This window comes from Falco peregrinus, chromosome 2 (assembly GCF_023634155.1).
Source record: "Falco peregrinus isolate bFalPer1 chromosome 2, bFalPer1.pri, whole genome shotgun sequence".
Classification (NCBI taxonomy): Eukaryota; Metazoa; Chordata; class Aves; order Falconiformes; family Falconidae; genus Falco; species Falco peregrinus.
In genome coordinates this window covers 27,529,199-27,547,241 of record NC_073722.1, presented here as the reverse complement: position 1 = coordinate 27,547,241, position 18,043 = coordinate 27,529,199, and the positions used below count along the sequence as shown (strand labels likewise).

General features: G+C 42.4%; 1 protein-coding gene across 11 annotated transcripts in view; it reads left to right on the top strand.

The window, feature by feature from the left end:
- Window positions 1-6,760: 6,760 nt before the first annotated feature.
- The window catches only part of TBC1D1 (TBC1 domain family member 1), a 115,420-nt gene continuing 104,137 nt past the window's right edge, over window positions 6,761-18,043 (top strand). For 2 of the 11 annotated variants that reach the window (XM_055796632.1, XM_055796629.1), the window contains exons 1-3: window positions 6,761-8,676; window positions 9,285-9,501; window positions 16,123-16,627. In XM_055796632.1, the coding sequence (XP_055652607.1) occupies window positions 16,211-16,627 (417 nt within the window). In that variant the 5' untranslated portion in view covers window positions 6,761-8,676; window positions 9,285-9,501; window positions 16,123-16,210. Of the gene's footprint in view, window positions 8,677-9,284; window positions 9,502-10,133; window positions 10,157-11,245; window positions 11,504-16,122; window positions 16,628-18,043 lie in introns of those variants that run through there. The other 9 variants (XM_055796630.1, XM_055796633.1, XM_055796637.1 and 6 more) reach the window with 9 other exon arrangements.

Genomic DNA, 18,043 nt, shown 5'->3' with positions numbered 1-18,043 from the left:
TTTTCTGCTGCCATTTCTCTTATACTAAACCAAAGATGAGACAGTTTTTTATTGATACGTGTTTGTTTGGTGCCTTGAATAGTGCAGTCCTTACTCTTAAATAGGACCCTAGAGGTTACTGAATGTAGTAGTAACTGTGAAGAGAATCTCAATATTGACTTCAGTGCAGTCAGCTTTGTCACACTGGATGAAACTTCTGCACCTATAAACTCCCACTGTCCTTTCCTTCTGAAAAGAAATTTTAAGAACTAATTAAAGGCTTAAATTAAATACATAGCAATTTAGACTTTTTTTCTTGCATGTTAAGTGTGCTAAACCAGTGCATTTGGCATGTTCTAAACCTGAACTGATGCTCAAAAGGAAAGTAGAACTACTTAAGACACTGAGATAGATTGATCACCAGTCCCTTTCCACTTGACCTTGTGGCAGAAAAGTCTATTAATCTGGGGTGGGGTGGTGGTTCTAAATAAAGAAACTTTTTTACAATGAAATCTGAAGGCAATGTTACCAGTCTTAAAATGTTGGGGTTAGTAATCTTATCTTCGTCCCTGGAAGTATTTTGAGAGTTCAAAGTCCAACTCATGCCTTATCATCTAGAGCTAAGATGGGGAGGGATTTCAAGACCATCCATAAGAGGAGGGCATGAAAACAAGGATCTATTATTAAGGAATTAAAATGACAACTTTAGGTTTTTGCATAGTCCAAATCTGAAGTACTTATCAATAGTAGATGTTACCTTGTTCTATTTCCTCTGCTTCCTCAGTACCTGGGAGGCCTGGAATAATAGGTGTGTGGTACAAATTTGTGAGACCAAGTATAAGATGGTGCTGAGACATCACAGAAAAAAGCATGCACCTGGGGTTCTGAGGTTTCTGTGATGTTTCAATGTGGCAAGAGCTAAGAAGAGAAATCAAGCAGGAATCCTACCCACTGCTCCCTAACCCTGCTATTGCAAAGGTTCCTCTTTTCTTCTTTCCCTGCCCCTCAGCACGTGAGGTCCTGCTTTCCTTCATTTGTGATGAGGCAGCAGGGAGATGCTGAAAGAAGAAGGTAAGGGGTAAGATTAAATTGAGATAACATGTGGAGATTGCATCCTCCTGTGCTCAAGTAGGAGAACAATGCTGAAAGGAAATAGCTCCCATGTGCTATTGCTCTTTTACACATTGATTAAAAGATCAAGAGGATGAGAAGCAGAGTGGAAGATTGGGGCACGTGATTCTCCAAACTTTACCTTAATTTGTTCACTCTGCCATTCCCAGCAAGACCCTTTCTATGTGGAACATCCTGCCTTGAAGGAATGCTGCCTTTTGGGTGTGTGGGATAACTGTTGATGCAAGGTGTCATGTTCAGCTGCAGCATCAGTTCTGGCAGAATTAGGAAAAGGATGAAGCTTGCAGGAGAAAAGGAATCAGGTTTGCTATCTGTAAATTATGACTGACTTACATTCACAACCAGAGCTACATACTTGTTATAAATGCAGAACTTTAAGGCTTTAATTTTCTTCCCAGAACTCAAGTTCTCTATCCTTGTTATTTTCAATACAACTTTAAGATTGCACTGGTTATGCAGCTGGGTGTGGGGAAAGAACCTCTTGAAAAGCTTAAGAAATTTCTCTGCGTCATGATGGGAGTGATGCATGTGCCATCTGTATTCAGCTATGACTTGTTTCACTCTGCATGCAGATGCAGTTGGTTCTTCAAGGAATAGCACTCTTTATCTGGTGGCATTGGGCTTTTTGGCTTCTGGGTAGTAATCTGCTGCAGCAAATCACTCTGTCACTACTGGCCTGGCACATACACTCCTGACTGTCTGTGCCTGTCTCTAGCCCAGAGTCAAGTTGCGGGGAGGAGGAGGAGAGACAGGCACGTGGTCCCCAGAATAGAGGAAGGGGCCTTATTTCAATGTACTGGCTACATGAGAAATGGGAGGATGAATGTTGGGATTTTGCTAATGATTCCTCTCTCTAGGAAATCTGTCTGTGTTCAGCCTTAGCCAAGTCTGCCAAGGTGCTTCACGGTTGAGGGGTGCTAAGGAGAACTGGACAACCTGGTCTATCCCTCACATTCCTGTGACAGGCTGGGTTTCTGCTGAGCTGTTGCCATTATTTGCAGATCATCTACATGCATTACTTACTACTGCTGTCCTGCCTGGAGATCTCCTTGGGGTTGTCATCTCTCCTAGGAGCAGGCAGTCCCTGGTAGTGCTGGGGTGGATGAGTAGATGGCTGGTTCTGCTAACATGCTGATAGTAGGGCCATGATGATGTGGCAGACCCTATTGTCACTGTCTTCACCATTCTCCTGGTTTACACCGTTAGAGGGAATGTCCTCATCCCTCTCTCATCTTCCACCTAACTGATCCCCTAAACTGGTTACCTATACCAGGTACTGGTACAGCAAGATCATGATTTATTGTCATCAGGCTGAGAACCCCTTCTTTTTAGGTTATACAGAGGGTCTTATGGACCAAGTGAATATGGTAAAAGGCAAGCCAGAAGGGCCTTTATAGCCATCCCACAAAGGCCGATGAGAGATTGAGTGCTGTACACTGAGTGGATGCACTTGAACAACTCCGCAAATGTCTTAGAAGCCTGGCAGCAGATCCAGCAATGAGCTGATGTATACAGAGACATCCTTAAGATGGCTTTAGAGCATCTGCAGAAACAGTAGAGATATAGTCAAGATGATGACCCAGTCTCTATCGTTCTGTCTTCCCAAGGACAAGGAATTTACTTGCTCTATTCCCTGTTCTGTTCTAAACAGAAGTTCACAATTTTGGGTGAGGGGAACAAAAAAAAAAAACAAACCACAGTGGTTTATCAAGCTGATTGAACAATCATGACAGACTGCAGAATTGCAAGATGAAACTTGTTGTTGCTGGAGTCTTTACTAACCTTGCCTTGCATCAGAGAAAGAGGATCTAGAACTGAAATAAAGAACCGAAACAAAGGCAGTAAGAGTATACCAAAGAGAGAAGTTAGTGTTGTGTGTTGGAATTGGTGTTAAACTTCTTCACAGCTGGTCTAATTTCTCCATCAAAGCATTGTGTAAGATGATGAAGCCAATTTAGAGATTATTAGTCTCAGGGTGGATGTTAAAAACCCAGAACCATGTAATTTGTGAATAACCAGCCTTGAACTGGGAGCAGAGGCACTAATATTTTATACAGAAATGGGAATTGCCATGACTAGAATAAAGAATGCTCACAGCCCAGACTGAACTCAAGTGTATGGGAACCCCTGGCTACTCCTATAGAAAGACACATCCCTCTTATCAAAACCATTTAAAATGAGCCCAGGTGAACACATGTAATTACAATGAAAGCTGTAAACGTTCAATCCTGTAGGGAATCATGCCTATGGGGCTAGGGGGGAAAATGCCTCTAGATGGAGAAGAACTTAGCATAGTACTAAAAACTCTGACAAAACCCCTCAAAACATAGTAATGCTTTAAGAGTAGACTGATGGGCTTCACTTGAAAGTTATTAGTTTGTTTACTAAGTCATGACTTAAATCCACCCCTGAATTTTATTTTTTTCAGTAAACTTATGAAACAGTTTGGGTGGAAGGAAGTAAATACAATTCATCTTCCTTACAGGCTGTGAACTTAGTCCACAGAATATTATGAAAAACGCAAGTATTGTATTTAAGTTGCAGAAGGATTTGTTTGAGATTTTGCTGCTTAATAGCACTTCATATAAGGATAAATGGAATTCACTATTAAAGAATATTAAATATATAAGCAATTAGTTTCATATTGTACAAGTATGCGCTTGAATCTGTAACTAATTCGCCTACAAAGTTTCTGTAAATTAAGTTTCCGTCTCGCTATTGCTTTTCAAAGTTCCAGTGATTGTGGGTTTTGTTTTAACACACTGACAACAAGCAAATCTTTTATCCTTTTTTAATAGTCCCTGCAAATAGCAACATTAAAATTATATTAAATTAGAGTTTGTTAAGCACCAGCATAAGTTTTTACAAGGTCAGGGACTTCCAGGATTCTGTGGCTGAAGGCAACTGGATGCCATACATAAATCTAAAAATCTAAAAATTAATTGTAAATAAAAATAATCACCAACAAAACTGTTCTCTGCCCATAAATACAAAAGGAATCAAAGATAATTAAACTAAGCTGAATTGCTTTCATTCATCATATTTCTTTGCGCTACATAAGTACACAAATTCATCAAGGATGGTATTTTTGCTCAACTTCCAAGAGGAAGCCAACATTTCTCTGTTGTACAGCAACTGAAATGAGGTCGTGCACCATCAGAACACTATGCATAATGGGATCAGCCTATTAAACTGTCCAATCATATCCTAACACCCACCTAAATAAAATGGAATACAAATGATGGCATAGCAACAGCAGCTTCCAAACAAAAGGAAAAGCTTAAAATACTCACACAATCACTGGTAAGTGATTTTCAAATGTATTTATGGGAATGAAGGGAGGGAGGATTAATCATGACATCTGAAATGCACAAAAACAGAGACAGCAGCAGGCAGGATCTGTAAAAGTAGCTCAACTCTTTCTTGATTCTTTACGCGATCAGTGATAACAGAAAGCCTCTTGTCTACGATCACTAATGTTGCTGGTATGCTTTCCTACAGCATATGAAGTAGGCAAACGTGTTATAATAACAGTTATTCAAATTTTGTTTATGAAATGTCTGGAACTATATATAAATAGCATCTGGAGATACAGTGTCATTGGATAAGAATGTAGTACTTCATCCAGAGCTCACTTAAGTCAAAGGACTGCCAAACAGTTAGTATCATGCCCTTAATAAGGTACTAAACAGATTTAAGAGAAACTTAGGCTGTTTTATATAATAGCAATAGAAATTCATCATTATAGGTAATTCAGAGGGAAAAGCACAGAGGCTTATAATGCAACTGAAACACAATGTAGGTGCCCACATTCAAATTCGTAGTTACTGCTCAACTGCTGCCCAACTTGGAGCAACCTGAACTCTGAAAGCATCTAAAACTGCCCATTTGCCTCGTGATACTTCAAAGGGTAAATCCATAGTCGCAGCAGCCCCTATTTCTGCCCTTACCCATGGCCAGGCACATTTAGCCTAAATTTGTACAGATCTGCAATCCTACCCCAACTGGGATCAAGTGAGTAGATGCTTCTCCTCCTTAGCCTACATGAGAGGCTTCATTGCTTACATGTTCTTATAGCACGCCTGATATTAGCTTGTGAATTCAGGTTCTATGCAAAAGGCATGGTGGGGTTTTCTTTGTTTTATGGTGTGATTGGATAAAGAAATAATGGTGTTCTTTTATAGATCATGGTTCCAGGATGTGTAAAGCCCAGGCTGATTTTCCTCCTCAGTCTGAAGAATTTAATGTGATAGTAGTATGTTTTAGTTAACAGACTCCTGTAAAGAAAAACTAGCCTGTGAAGGAAAAAAAGATCAGAGATCTACTGTTTCAGAAAATCAAAAATTATTAGGAAGTCTAAAGCTCAGGGCTTTCACCTGAGCACAGGGATTCCAGCCCCTGGAACGCATGCAAGTGTTCCCTTTTTAGGGACTGGAACATAAGACCCCTGTTCTGGTTCTCCTTGTTTTCACAAATAAAACCTTCCCCCACCCACCCACCCCAAGTCATAGTTTTCTCAGGAAGCAGAGAATAAGGAATGCTGTCCATTGCAGCCTGGAGGCTGCTGATAACTTTCAGGGAAGGCAGGCTGAACACTCTCAGGCAGAGTAGAAAACAAACTACCTTCCTGCATGCTGGTTAAACAGACATAAAAGACAGAGTGCCCTGCTTGTTCTTCAAATAAAGCACCTAAATACTTGTCTTCAGGTAAGTGTGGATGTTGAATCATGGGAACCACACCTTGCAGACCTGCCTGATAGGTGTGAAAACAAGAAAGAGGTGACTATACATACAAGCCCATCTTCTCCATTGCTGTATCACCTTATGTAACTCATGAGCTACATAACACTAAAATACCCTTCTACTGCAAGAATAGACCATGAAAAGCAGTTGCAGCTTTACCGCATGGCTATTCAGAAGCACTCTTTTGTCCCATGAGAGTTGTTTTTTTCCCTTGTTATCACCACTGGCACCAAAGCGTGTTCATATATAAACACACTTTGTTTCATCTCATTCAGCTTTAAACTCTTTCTTGTGCATTGTTTATAACTGTCTCTGCAAACAACTTAATTTCCATCATAGCACTGTTCTAAGTCTGTATGACCAGCACTGAAATGAATGGTTACATACATGTACACTGCTGAAGACGGTGGAGTTTCCTCCAGATGCTCACTGTGACCTGTCTGTTTCTTCACTCTATCTCATTAGTAATACGTTGTTCTCAAATACCTTCGAAAACCGTTGACAGATCTTGTGTTTTTATTACTTGGATTTTTTATCAGTTTTAATTAAAAAGCAAAATATTCTAAAATAAAATTATCACCAAATGTTGCAAATATTATACTAAAATTTCCGTTCTTTTTGAGGCACATAGATAGTACATTTTTACCACACCTTACCAATAAGCATTATAGAAATTGGCTGGATTGAACTGTTCCTGAATAGTTTTTCAAGGTGTTTGCCCAATACAAACACTTCATGTTTGTCTCCTATTAACTGTAAGGAAATATTTTATATCTACCTGAATGAAAAAAGAGGACTTTTCCCAACATTAGAGGAAATGGTGCTATTAAACCAATACAAGTGTAGTTCTTATCCAAGGCATTTCACTTTGCTTATAAAATACTGTATCAGAACATGAGTAATTTGACAAAAAAAAACCCTGCCAGGCAAAGAATTAAAACCTATGAGCCAGAGATAACAGGAAAAATAATAGCGGGCGCCATGAATGAGTTCAAGCACAGTCTCATTTCTTTCCCAGCTATCAAAGAGGAGGAGGAAGAAAGGATTCGTAGCATTCTAGTATTGACTTCTGTTATCCAAAGATTACCCCAAGCAGCAAGAATTAGTCCTGTAGGATCCTTATCTGTTTCATTATCACCTTCTGGAGGCAACAGTGAAGCAGTAAAGAAAATCTTCTTAAGCTCATTGGTTGGTAATTGGGAATGCATGAGCCTCAGCTGAGTGCAGGAGCTGTCTGGGTGGGGACTGCAGTTCACCATCTTCTAGAACACGATTACCAGAGGCATGCAAGTGCTTAGGGCAGCATCGGTTAAAATGAGCAAAAGAACACACTTGTCTCAGATACTGTGTTTGGTGGGTCATAACTGGAATGAGAGCATTGTCCTTAGCTGTGATGGTTTAAAAACACAAGTCAGGCATGGTTTACAGAGAGGTGGCATTCCTATTCCCAAGGAATGTAAAGGATGTCACTGAAAAAACAAGAGGCGCTCATACCTATTCCCACATCTGAAGGAGAAACAGAAAACCATGAACTAGGTACAGATTGGGAACAAGTGCTCTGAGGGAACTGCTCACACTTCGATTCATGTATCAACAATCCTATGAAAGTACACCTAGCAAGCAAAAGCCACGTAGATACAACCACCATACACTTTGCAAGGGCTGTGCTTACATACCAAACTGTGACTTGCTTTTCATAATCTAGGGCAACATTGTGCTTGCATTTGACAGCTTACTTGACTGTTTCCCTCACAGCGGAGCACATGTGCAGCAGCTGACCAAACTTCTTTGAGAAAGCTTCAATTCTACAAATGTGCTCGGGCTAAAAGTAAGTAAATCAGTGGTCTTACTGTCAAGAAGACTTGAAATCAATTGAGTGCAAAAGTGGTTTGCAGAATGGATATGCAGGGTGCCCTGATCATCTGGAAAGAGCAGAGGAGTATAATTAAGTCTCCGTTCACTCTCTGGCAACTGAACGACTAACTAGCGCCAACTCTTACAGACATTTCATATACATACACATATACGTGTGCGGCTTGTCGTGCAGGGAAGAAGTGGGAGGCAAGGTGCGAAGGTGGTTCGGGGAAGGTGAGCCCACAGCCGGCTGCCCACAGCCGGGGCTGGGCCCAGGCCCGGGGGGGAACGCGACGGCTGCAATTCCAGGTGCGGGACGTTCCAGTTCCCCGAGCGAACTTCCCGCCTTCCCGCCTCTGCTCGCCGCTTCAGCTCACCTGGCCGCCAGCCCGCGCTCGCCAGCCCAGGCGGCAATGGCTTGTATTCTGCGGGAGATGAGAGGCTGTGACAGGCGCGCAGGGGAGCGCCGCCGACATGCTCCTCTAGGGGGTCGAAACCGGCCGGGGCAGGGGGCCTCAGCTGCCCGCTGTCGCGACGTGGGCGCCCATCTGTCGCCGGCTGCCAGCCGCTGGCCGCCCCTGGCGGGCGCCTGTCACTCCCGCCCCCGCCGGGCCGGGGACCCGCCGCCGCCTGTTGCTATTTTTACCCGCACTGGCTGGGCAGCAGGAGGGGGGCGGCGAGCGGTAGCTGGTGGTGCACTGCCCGGCCCTCCCCCGCCTCCGCCCGTCGGCAGGTAGGGGTGGGGCGGCCCGGCCCTAAACAGGAGGCGGCGAGCAGCCCCTTTGCCCGGCCCGGCCGGTGCCCTGAGGCGCTGGTGTGGCCTCCCCGCCTCCGGCCCGGCGTCCGTCAGCGGCTCACTGCCCCGCTCCCCACAGCGGGAGGTGGGCAGGCGGCGCCTGACAGCCCGCGGGCGCTGCCCGCCGAAGGCATTTCCTTGCGGCGAGCACATCCTGCGGCGGCGAGGCGGCGGTAAGCGGCGGCGGCCGGGCACCCCCGGCTCCGGCTCCAGGCCTGGCGGGGGACGGCGGCGGGGGCCGCTGTGCCTCCGCTGCGGGCCGGTCGGCGGGAGCAGCGCTGGTGGGGCCGAGCTGCCTTTCGGGAGGGGAGGAAGGAGGAAGAACGGGGTTTAGCTGTGAGGAAGTGAAAGAGTTGAGGAGAGAAACGAAGCGACCCGCCGCGGGGGGCGGCTGCGGGCCGGTGGGGCTGCTCCGTGCGCCGTATGCGGCCTCCGGGGTGGCGGCGGCGCGCGGCCGGCCGAGGGGAGCGGGCTGTGAGGCGGGGGCGGCTCCGGGCCGGGGCGCCGCGCCGTGCCTGTGGCGCGGGTAGGGCGCCGTGCCGCCCTCCCACCTCTCGCGGAAGGGTCGCGCCGTCGGTGGTGAGGGAGCTCCCGGGAAAGTCGCAGCACTTTCTCTGGGGACAGTATTTCTGTGGGGCGGCGGGACGGGAGCGGCCAGCTGTGGCAGGGTCCTGGGAGAGCCTGCGTCTCGTCAGGGTAACAAGACCCGCTTGACTTTAACCGCTGATGCGCCCCGGTCTGCGTTTAGCTCTTTTTTTTCACTCTCGCCTGCACTTTCCAGCCATCGGTGCAGAACCGCGCGGTGTAACTCCTCCCGGGACCTGCTCCTTCTTGAAGCGACGTAGCGGCTCTTCCTGTGGGGGTGACACCGGCCTCCCCGCGGCAGCGGTTGGGTTGGACCTTACAATGCCCCACACTGGCGCAGCGTTGTTATGGCCCTTTAAATTCGCCTACTAAATTAACAAGGGAGCGATCTCTCGAAACAGCGCTCATGAGAGGTATGAAACAAATGTGGTTATTTATAGTGCAGTTTGAAAAGATTGAGACCTTTGTATGCTGTGTTGTATTTGGGAGAGAGGATAATATGGCAGATCTGCTGTCGGAGCCTTTAGCAGCGCAGGTGATAGGATTTGTGCCTGCTCTTAAGCCCAGAGAAATCATGGAACATCGTGGGTCGAAGTTAATAAAAATACACATCTCCTGAATAGCAAATACCTGTGAGCTACCGATGAATATGATTATACTTTTAACACCTGTAAGTGCCAAAATGGAAATTTGTCACAACCTGTTTTATGGAAATGCTGAAAGTCATAGGTAATGTGCAAAAGTAGAAATGCTTGCAGGTGAGAAAAATGACAGGCTGGAAGGAATGTGAAACACATTCAGTGATACGTGGATGACTTGATGCTTTTTTTACTTTATAATTTGATTAACTGAAAAGTTGGATGTAAGTATTTTGGCTGCCGATATGCAATTGAATTAAAAGGAATGGCATTCAGAATGTAATTTACCTAGCAAGCTTTCTTTTACAAAGATTTTCTCAGTGGTAGAACAGCCCAATTTTTTTTTTCAGGTCTGTATGGGGCTGACATAGAAGACCTCAGTCATTGTGGGCTCTATTAAGGAAATAGCAGCAAGTGTCAAGGGCAGCAAGTGAGCAATTTTCTTCATTTGATAGTTGATTATGAACTTGTATGTTTGTAATCAAGAATATAGTACCATTTTGCTGGACCATTTTTTTATTAATAGCCGATTTAATTTTCTTAACCTGTTTGAGAAGTGACATAAATACTGGCTGTATTGGTAAATAATTAGGTGTGATTATTACCACAAAACCAAACTACTTGCTCAGAGTACATGGTGGAACATTATTCAGGGCCATGTCTGAAGCTGCTGACAGAATTGAAAAGAATCTTTTAGAAGTCAGCATTTAATGAATGGAAAATAAGAGTAATTTTGGAGTCAAATTGACTTCTGGACTTGCCCACAGCAAGCCATTGCTCCAGAAGGAAACAGCAGATAATAAGTAGCTATGGGATAAAAAGAATATCCTTGTAACAGAAGGGTGCATCATGATTCCAAGTGCAAGTTTAAGTTAAATTAAAACTATTTGAAAACAGAGAGCAACCTGTGGTATGATATCAAACAATCTTATTTCACAGTAGAAGCCAGGCCAAAAGTGTTGTTTGAAGCCTCAAATTAAAAAAAAAAAAAAGATAAAGCTTGCAACTAGCAGCCCTATAGAATGATCTAATGGATGCTGTGTTGTGACACCAGAGCAGAGCAGAGTGTCATTTCATGTATGTTGATGGAAGCATAAAAGGACCAAGAGGTCACTCAGCAGTGACATATCATGACATACCTAACACATATTCTTATTTGTATTTTTCTATATATCCTGCTAGGTGGCTAGAGAAATCTGTTGGCATGAGTGAAGACAATGTAAATCTCGGTCAGGGGTCAAACAGAGAGGGAGAAGTGGTGTTTAGTTTCGGCTTGCGTTCCAGAGCTTTGGCTGCAGGCCAGGGCTCCTCCTAATCCTTAAGTAGTATGATATTTCTGCTAAAATAATTGGTGGTGAAGTGCAGTCAGTACCAGTGCCCCTGATTCCATTTGCAGGGTTCAGCACTAATGCCACGCACAGAAGAGCTGAACCAGTTGTTTTTCACAAGACCTTTCTGTACAGTTGGAAGTTTTGCTTAGCTTCTTGGAGGGGAGAAGGAAAGCTGATATACAGAAAAAAACCTTGTTGTCATATCGGCAGCCTGATGTGGAGTAACTGCACAGTTGCCTCTCATAAGAACTGCAAAGGTTGAGGAGGCTGGGGTTTTTCTGTTCAACAGCTCACAAGTCAGACTCATTTAATCATTGCTGTGTGGAAGTTCTGACTGCTTCCTTGCTTGACCCATCTTCTGAACTTGTCAGTTCTGCTGTGGATTCATGCACTCCAACTGCTACCAAACCAGGTGAAGAGCTGAAGGAAAGTGAAGGATTGCTTAGGTCAGTAGTTACCTGTGTTCTGAACAAGAGTCTGAAACTTTTGGCAGCATGTCTGTATTGAATTTAGTCCAGTTCGGAAGAAACAACAGAACAAGGATAACTCTTCAGTATTGTTGTAGTTTCTGCTTTATTTTTATTTGCGTTCTTTTGGCTTAGAACAATCTTTCTCCCTTCTTTGCCTTTTTTTCCTGTATTATTTTCAGTCTATCCCAAATCTGCCTGCTTTTCCCCTAGCTGCCAAAAGCTGTTTTCCAGTGCCCCACACTCCTAGGTTTTTAACACAACTTGTTCTTTGTACCCAACAAGATTTTTGTTCCTAACCTCAAAGCTGACCTGGCCCCATCTAACCAAATGGCACCCAGAGCCTGTGCTTTGTCCTGGTGATAAAGTCTTTGCTCTCATGAGAGTAGGTGAGGTTTGAGGAATGCTGTCTTGTATGATGCACAGATGCTTAGAGATGTACCTTCATACATGGAAGACCTGGAGTCCAGAGTGGCAGAAGTACTAACTTTTGTAGCTGTCCCCTTCATGCTGTCTGGCCATCACCCTGAATTCTCTCTGAAGGCATCCCTTTTAGTTTCTGGTCACGTGAAAAGATGAGAATACAACTTAATTTGGGAGCACAAGAGCCTGATGTGTATATACTTTTATAAAATGCAGTATCAGATTTTGCTAGATTAGGACAATCAGCATAGTGTTACACACTTTCTAAGAGTGCTCCCCGCTTGTGAGAAGAGGCTTGATTGACCACAGTGAAAGAGCAGTTGAGGACAAAGTGCACATGTAAGATCCCATGTGTCTTTCACACTAGTGAGTCTGTCTGGTGTCTCCTAGTTATAGAAGGTGGTGGTACATTTATTTGTGTGGTTTGTGTAAATATCGTATGTGCTGCAGCTTGCCTGGCTGTTCTTACGCTGATGGAGCAAGTACAGCTAAATCAAAGCAAGTTAAACAGTGGCAACATTAAGTACAGTTTGGTGAATATTAACATTTCCCAGACATAACAAAGCTGTTAGCTGGGGAGTGTCGCTCAAGTTTGTGCAAAACTCAGCTGTGAGTGCAAAGGTAAAGGAGATCCTTCAGAAGATGCCAGTGGAGAGGAGAAAGAGGATCTGTCCCAGTTATGCCCATGAGCAATGGGAGAATGACTGGAGACATTCAGCCTATGTGCGAAGCAAATCCTGGCAGTCTTCTCGCAGCCCAGATTAACGGAGCTGAATGGCACTTAAAGCTGTCAAGGGAAGTTTAGGTGGAAGAAGACAGTGGGCAGCTTTACTTTTATACCTTTTCTGTTCCCTCTTGGATTAAAGGGGAAATAAGCATTCACTTTGAAGAAGCTGTTTTTGCGTTAGAGGCAGACGCTTGGGAGGAAGAGGAAGCTTGTTAAGCGTACTGTACTAATATGGATGGTAAATGGGTATGGCACTTGCACAGCCAAGTTTTTTAGAGGGGATGAACTGAGTGGTGGCAACCAGAGATGGGTGAAGGTGCCAGTGTTGTGAGTGGTGTAGTCAGGGCAGACATGAATGGATTCAGAGCACAGATAATCTTTGGCCACGATGTATGCTTAATTTTATGGCTGGAAATAGGCCTGCTGAGATGAACAGTACTATTTTTAGGTCTAAATTAAGCATGTACATAATACCTCATGGTCATGAAGTAAAACCTAGTCCTTGGTGTAAACTTACAGGATGTTAATGCTGGAAGCATGCAATTGGTATAATTTCTGGTGGGATTTGCATGTAAACTAAGATAAGGATGAAATGGGGGGGAAACAAAGAAAGGATGGCTGGAAAAGGGAGATGAAACGTACAGAACGATACGGGTTAGATAAGAAGATCTTCTGATGGTACTAAACTTGTGCTCTGAGAAACTGCACTTTTAGCCACTCATAATGTTAGGAAAAAAACCCTAGCTTTCTGACTTCTAGTTAACTGTTTTGATTTAGTATTAACTGTTTTTCTTTAGAAATAACAAATGTGGACATTGGCATATTTATGCTGTTGACTTTGCGAGGTGTTTATTTTGTTAAAATGAGATGAATGCCAAGAAGCTTTGCATTTATATTAAATACATTCCAGCAGTACAGTGTTTGTTTAAATATGACAGAGTATCAATCTGGTTTTTTTACATACTGTTCAGTCCTTAGAGTTGGTATGCAAAGTACTGTATTAAATTGTGATATTTATTACTACCTGAGGCTGCAGTGCCTTGAAGGTCTGGGGTAAAAGAGCATGGTAGTGGTGGTAGTCCAAATGAAACTTACTTTCCTTGAAAAGCTGAATTAAATGGGGATGATACTGTTTATTTTTACATGCACTTCATTTAATTCTGTTTTTTAAAGAAGAGTTCTGACGAAACAATTGAGAAATATGGTTAGAAAAAACATGTGGCTAATAGGTCATCATCCATGCAGTAGCTCAGTTTTCCTGTTTTCAACTAAGAATAGAGTTGTCTTAGGCTTTCTTATCCTATTATTAAGTATGCCACTAAATGATGAGAATACTAAAAGCTGAAAACTCAATTTTTATGCATTTTGAACTACACACCTTTGTAGTTATGAATGAATCCAGTCTTCCTTGCAGTTGGTGAGCTATTTTTCATTTTTGCAGTTAAGAAGAAAAAATTTGTAATAGTTCAGCAAAGGGACCATTTTGATTCTCTTTTGACACTGACAGATGCAAAACTATAATGGTAATTGTGTTTAGCAGTCTGTGTTGATAAGGTGTAAAAATGCTTCCCGAAGCCACTATCCTATATGATCCAATGCATTTGTATTCATCTTAAAGATGGTTGATTTCTTGTTTGTGAAGCAAAACAAAACACAAAAAAATGGAAAAAGAGCTGCAGTATAATTGAAATGTGGCATACAGATTCTGGATTTTCGTGGCCCTTTTTCCCATACCTCCCACACAGACAACACACACAGATGTTTACAAAAAGGCTTTTAAAAAAATTGTTCTGCACATCTAGAATGCTACTTATGATGTCAAATAGTGTCTTTAAAACCTGCACTATTGGATTCTTTGGCTAAATTTGGCATCCTTAGAACTGGTAGCATTGCTACAGAGTTCATTTGTCAAAAGATGGAAAAGTTTCAAAAAAGTAAATGTACCCAAATGTGGTTTCTGCAGTTCTTTTGTTTTTACAGTTTGCCGGTTACTGCAGAAACATTTTTTCCCACTCAGACATTTGCAAATTGGTTGCATTTTAAACACTTGTTCAGTTAATGAATTTCCATCTTGAAGTTTTTTTAAATCCTAGAATTTCCCTGATTTTTCAACAAGGTGAAGCACTGTTAGAAACTCAGTTTAAAAGTATTTTTACAAGGAGAAAGAAAGGACAAAGTTTAATGAAAACTCATGAGAAAAATACTGTTATTTTTGATCATGTTTGTAAATGAACAAAAGCAAGAAATACTGTGGCAACAGTAAACCTATGTCATTTATTGAATACTTGCTCAAATATAATTTAAAATGTTTCGTAAGAAGTTCTTGGGACTGCTCATGTTGTTTTTAATATGTCCTTTCATGGGAAACTCTCAGGAGGCTGAGGCTAAACAAGTGTCATGGCATTTAACCATAGGCAATTATAGGCCTGTCAGCTTCTCATCAGTCTCACACAAAATAATGTAACAGCTGAAACCAGGTTCAATTAATGAGGAGTTAAGACATGGCAGTATAACAAATGCCAATCTGTGTGTTTTCATAGACTATATTTGCAAACCAAAATTGATAGAGAAATGAAATTACTGGATTTTATTACTATAAATACTAAAATGTAATAACAGTAGTGGTAGTAGATGCTAGGTAAAACATGGTTATAGTAACTTAGTTCCTTTTGATATTTTAAGAAATGGCAATTATACAGTATCAATGTGGCAAACATTAAATATTCCTGGCTGACTGATAGGCCTTAAAACGCAATCGTGAATTGTGAGTCTTCACCTGTGTTTTAGTGGGATGCTGTAAGGATTGTTGCTTATCTCTGCTATCTGACAAGTTTATCAGTGAACAGTTGACTGCTGCTAGCTCTTTCAGATGACAACTTCTGGGGTGTTATTTAATGAAAGAGTCTGGTTTGTAATAGCCCGTGATCACTTGGCAAACTATATGCAAGGAAGAAACTCCATGTTAGTAGCCAAATTCTTAATCATCTACCTATGAACAAGAAAGATGATCTCTTTTGTTTTCAAATGTGAAGGTGCCTCAGCAAGCACTGACTTCAATTATCATGAAGGTCAGAATAGCTCAGCTGAGTTCTTTCTGTGAATCTAGGATTGGAATAGGCCAGTGTGATCCACATGTGCCTGCCCATGAAACAGACACAGGTCAGAGAGCATGTGCGTTTTTGAATTTAGTTACTTACTGGGTGATTTAGCAAGGGTTGTAAAGCGACTTTTAAATCAGGACTGACTTTTTTTCCAAGCAACATATTTAGTACTATTATGTTCGTTGGACCTGAAATCATAAGGCCTGATGTAGGGGAAATGTACTAGATGGGTCATGGTAGATGATCATTATGTCTCTTCTGATGGTAAGCTATTATGTATTTGTGTTACTGATAGTTCATTTTTGATACAGTTCCAGCACCTACATAATTATTTCTTCTCCTTTCAGAACTCTTCAGTTCCTTAATCAACGGAACCGTCAATCCATGGAGCTGAAATATTGGTGAATTAGTCCAGGTTTCCTAAAGGACTGTAAAATGGAGCCAATAACATTCGAAGTTAAAAAGTATCAAACATCTAGTGATTTCTCTGCAAGTTTCAGTCTGCAGCTCGTTGGTTCTCTGCCAGTGCATTCCCTAACCACCATGTCAATGCTGCCTTGGATTGTGGCAGAGATCCGGATGCTCAGTACAAAGTCTTCCAAAGAAGAACCCACCGTCAGCCAAATCAGACTTTATGTTTCACCAGCAAGTCTGCGATGTGAACCAGACACAGGGAAAATCCAGCAGTGGGATCCTTTGATTTATTCAAGTTTGTTTGAATACAAACCACAGCATGTCCACAAACTGATTCACAACAGCCATGACCCAAGCTACTTTGCTTGTCTGATAAAGGACGGAGCAGCAAATCAGCAAAGTATCTGCTATGTATTTAAAGCTGATGATCAGACAAAAGTAAGTAAAAAGAAAAAAAAGATGGAAGCAAGCAATACTGGAGTTGCTTTTGTGCTGTTTGAAACCTTTCACTACAGTGTAAGATCACTAAAACTTGCCAATAAGCATCACTTTACTTGAATTTCTCAGTATGTGAAGTGATCTACAGGATCAGAGCCTGAGTTTCATTGGTTTACAGAACACTTTAATTTGGGATGTGGGCTGAAATCCTGGCCCTCAAGTCAGTGAGAGTTTTTCTGTTGATGTCACTAGTGCTAGGATTTCACCTTTAAGTCACTGTGAACTTTATCTAATCCTGCGGTCAGACCTCTCAAATTTCTGTTTTCCTGAGTTGAGACCTATGTGACTGGGAAACAGAGATACCTCCTCTTGCAGGAGGAGGAGGGGGTTTGGAGCATACCTCCAACCACAGGACACTGTGGAGACCTCTTCCTAGCTCTGTAATCCACAGAGCCTGGCAGGTAGTGTTTGGAGAGTGGAAGAAAGCAACAGCGCAGTGCTGGAACTGTGATATGCAGGCTTGCTGCTGCATGGTGTGAGGCAGGAGTTGGGTGTGCACGTCTCACACTGTGGGTGAGATATGGCGCAGTCTGCAGTTCCTAGGAGCAGGTTGTGTCCTTGCTGAAAAGGTGGATTAAAAATAGTTGCTCTCTTCTTTTGTTTGAGAATAATGTGAGGCAATAACTTGTGAATGAGTAAGGTGAGTAGGATTTGGCACAAAGCTATTGTGATCTACTGGGGACAAAACAGTGACATATCTTTCACCTCTTGAGTGTAGACTCCAGTTACAATGCTGGAAAACAGCATCCTGCTACATGCTGCTTGCCTGACTCATGGGAGATGTCCTGCTTAACCACCTTGGAAGTATTATGTGAATATACACAGCACATGGGATTTATGCCAACCTGCCCAATAGCAAAACATTGTGTAGTTCCAAATCCATGGTCTCAAGCTTAGAGCTCAAAACATATGGAAACAGCTTTAGTTAAATCCCCCCAGATAAGAAGGCAGTTCCGGTAAATTAGAAGGCAAATATGTTGTAAATCATAAGCATTCAAGTGAGAAATGCTGTCAAGTTAAAATGTCAAATGTATGTGAGGCAGCAGGAATAATGAGCAGATGTTTCAGAACTTGGCATTGGATAGAAGTTAGTAAATGCATTTTGCAGTTTGCTTATGTGTTTATTTTTGCCTGTTATTTTTATGGGAATATAGTGAGTACACAGCACTGATCACCTCCAGTCATTTTCTTTTGCAACAGAGGATTGAAGCACTTCCTTTGTGTTTGATCAAATTCCTAGACATCTTTGAAATGAAAAAGAAGGAAGTAAGTCTTGAGTTAAATTTGTAGCTGTCTACATGTTTTTGGAGACATCACCCAGAATTTTTTGATACCTATTTTAACTACTTAGCCCCA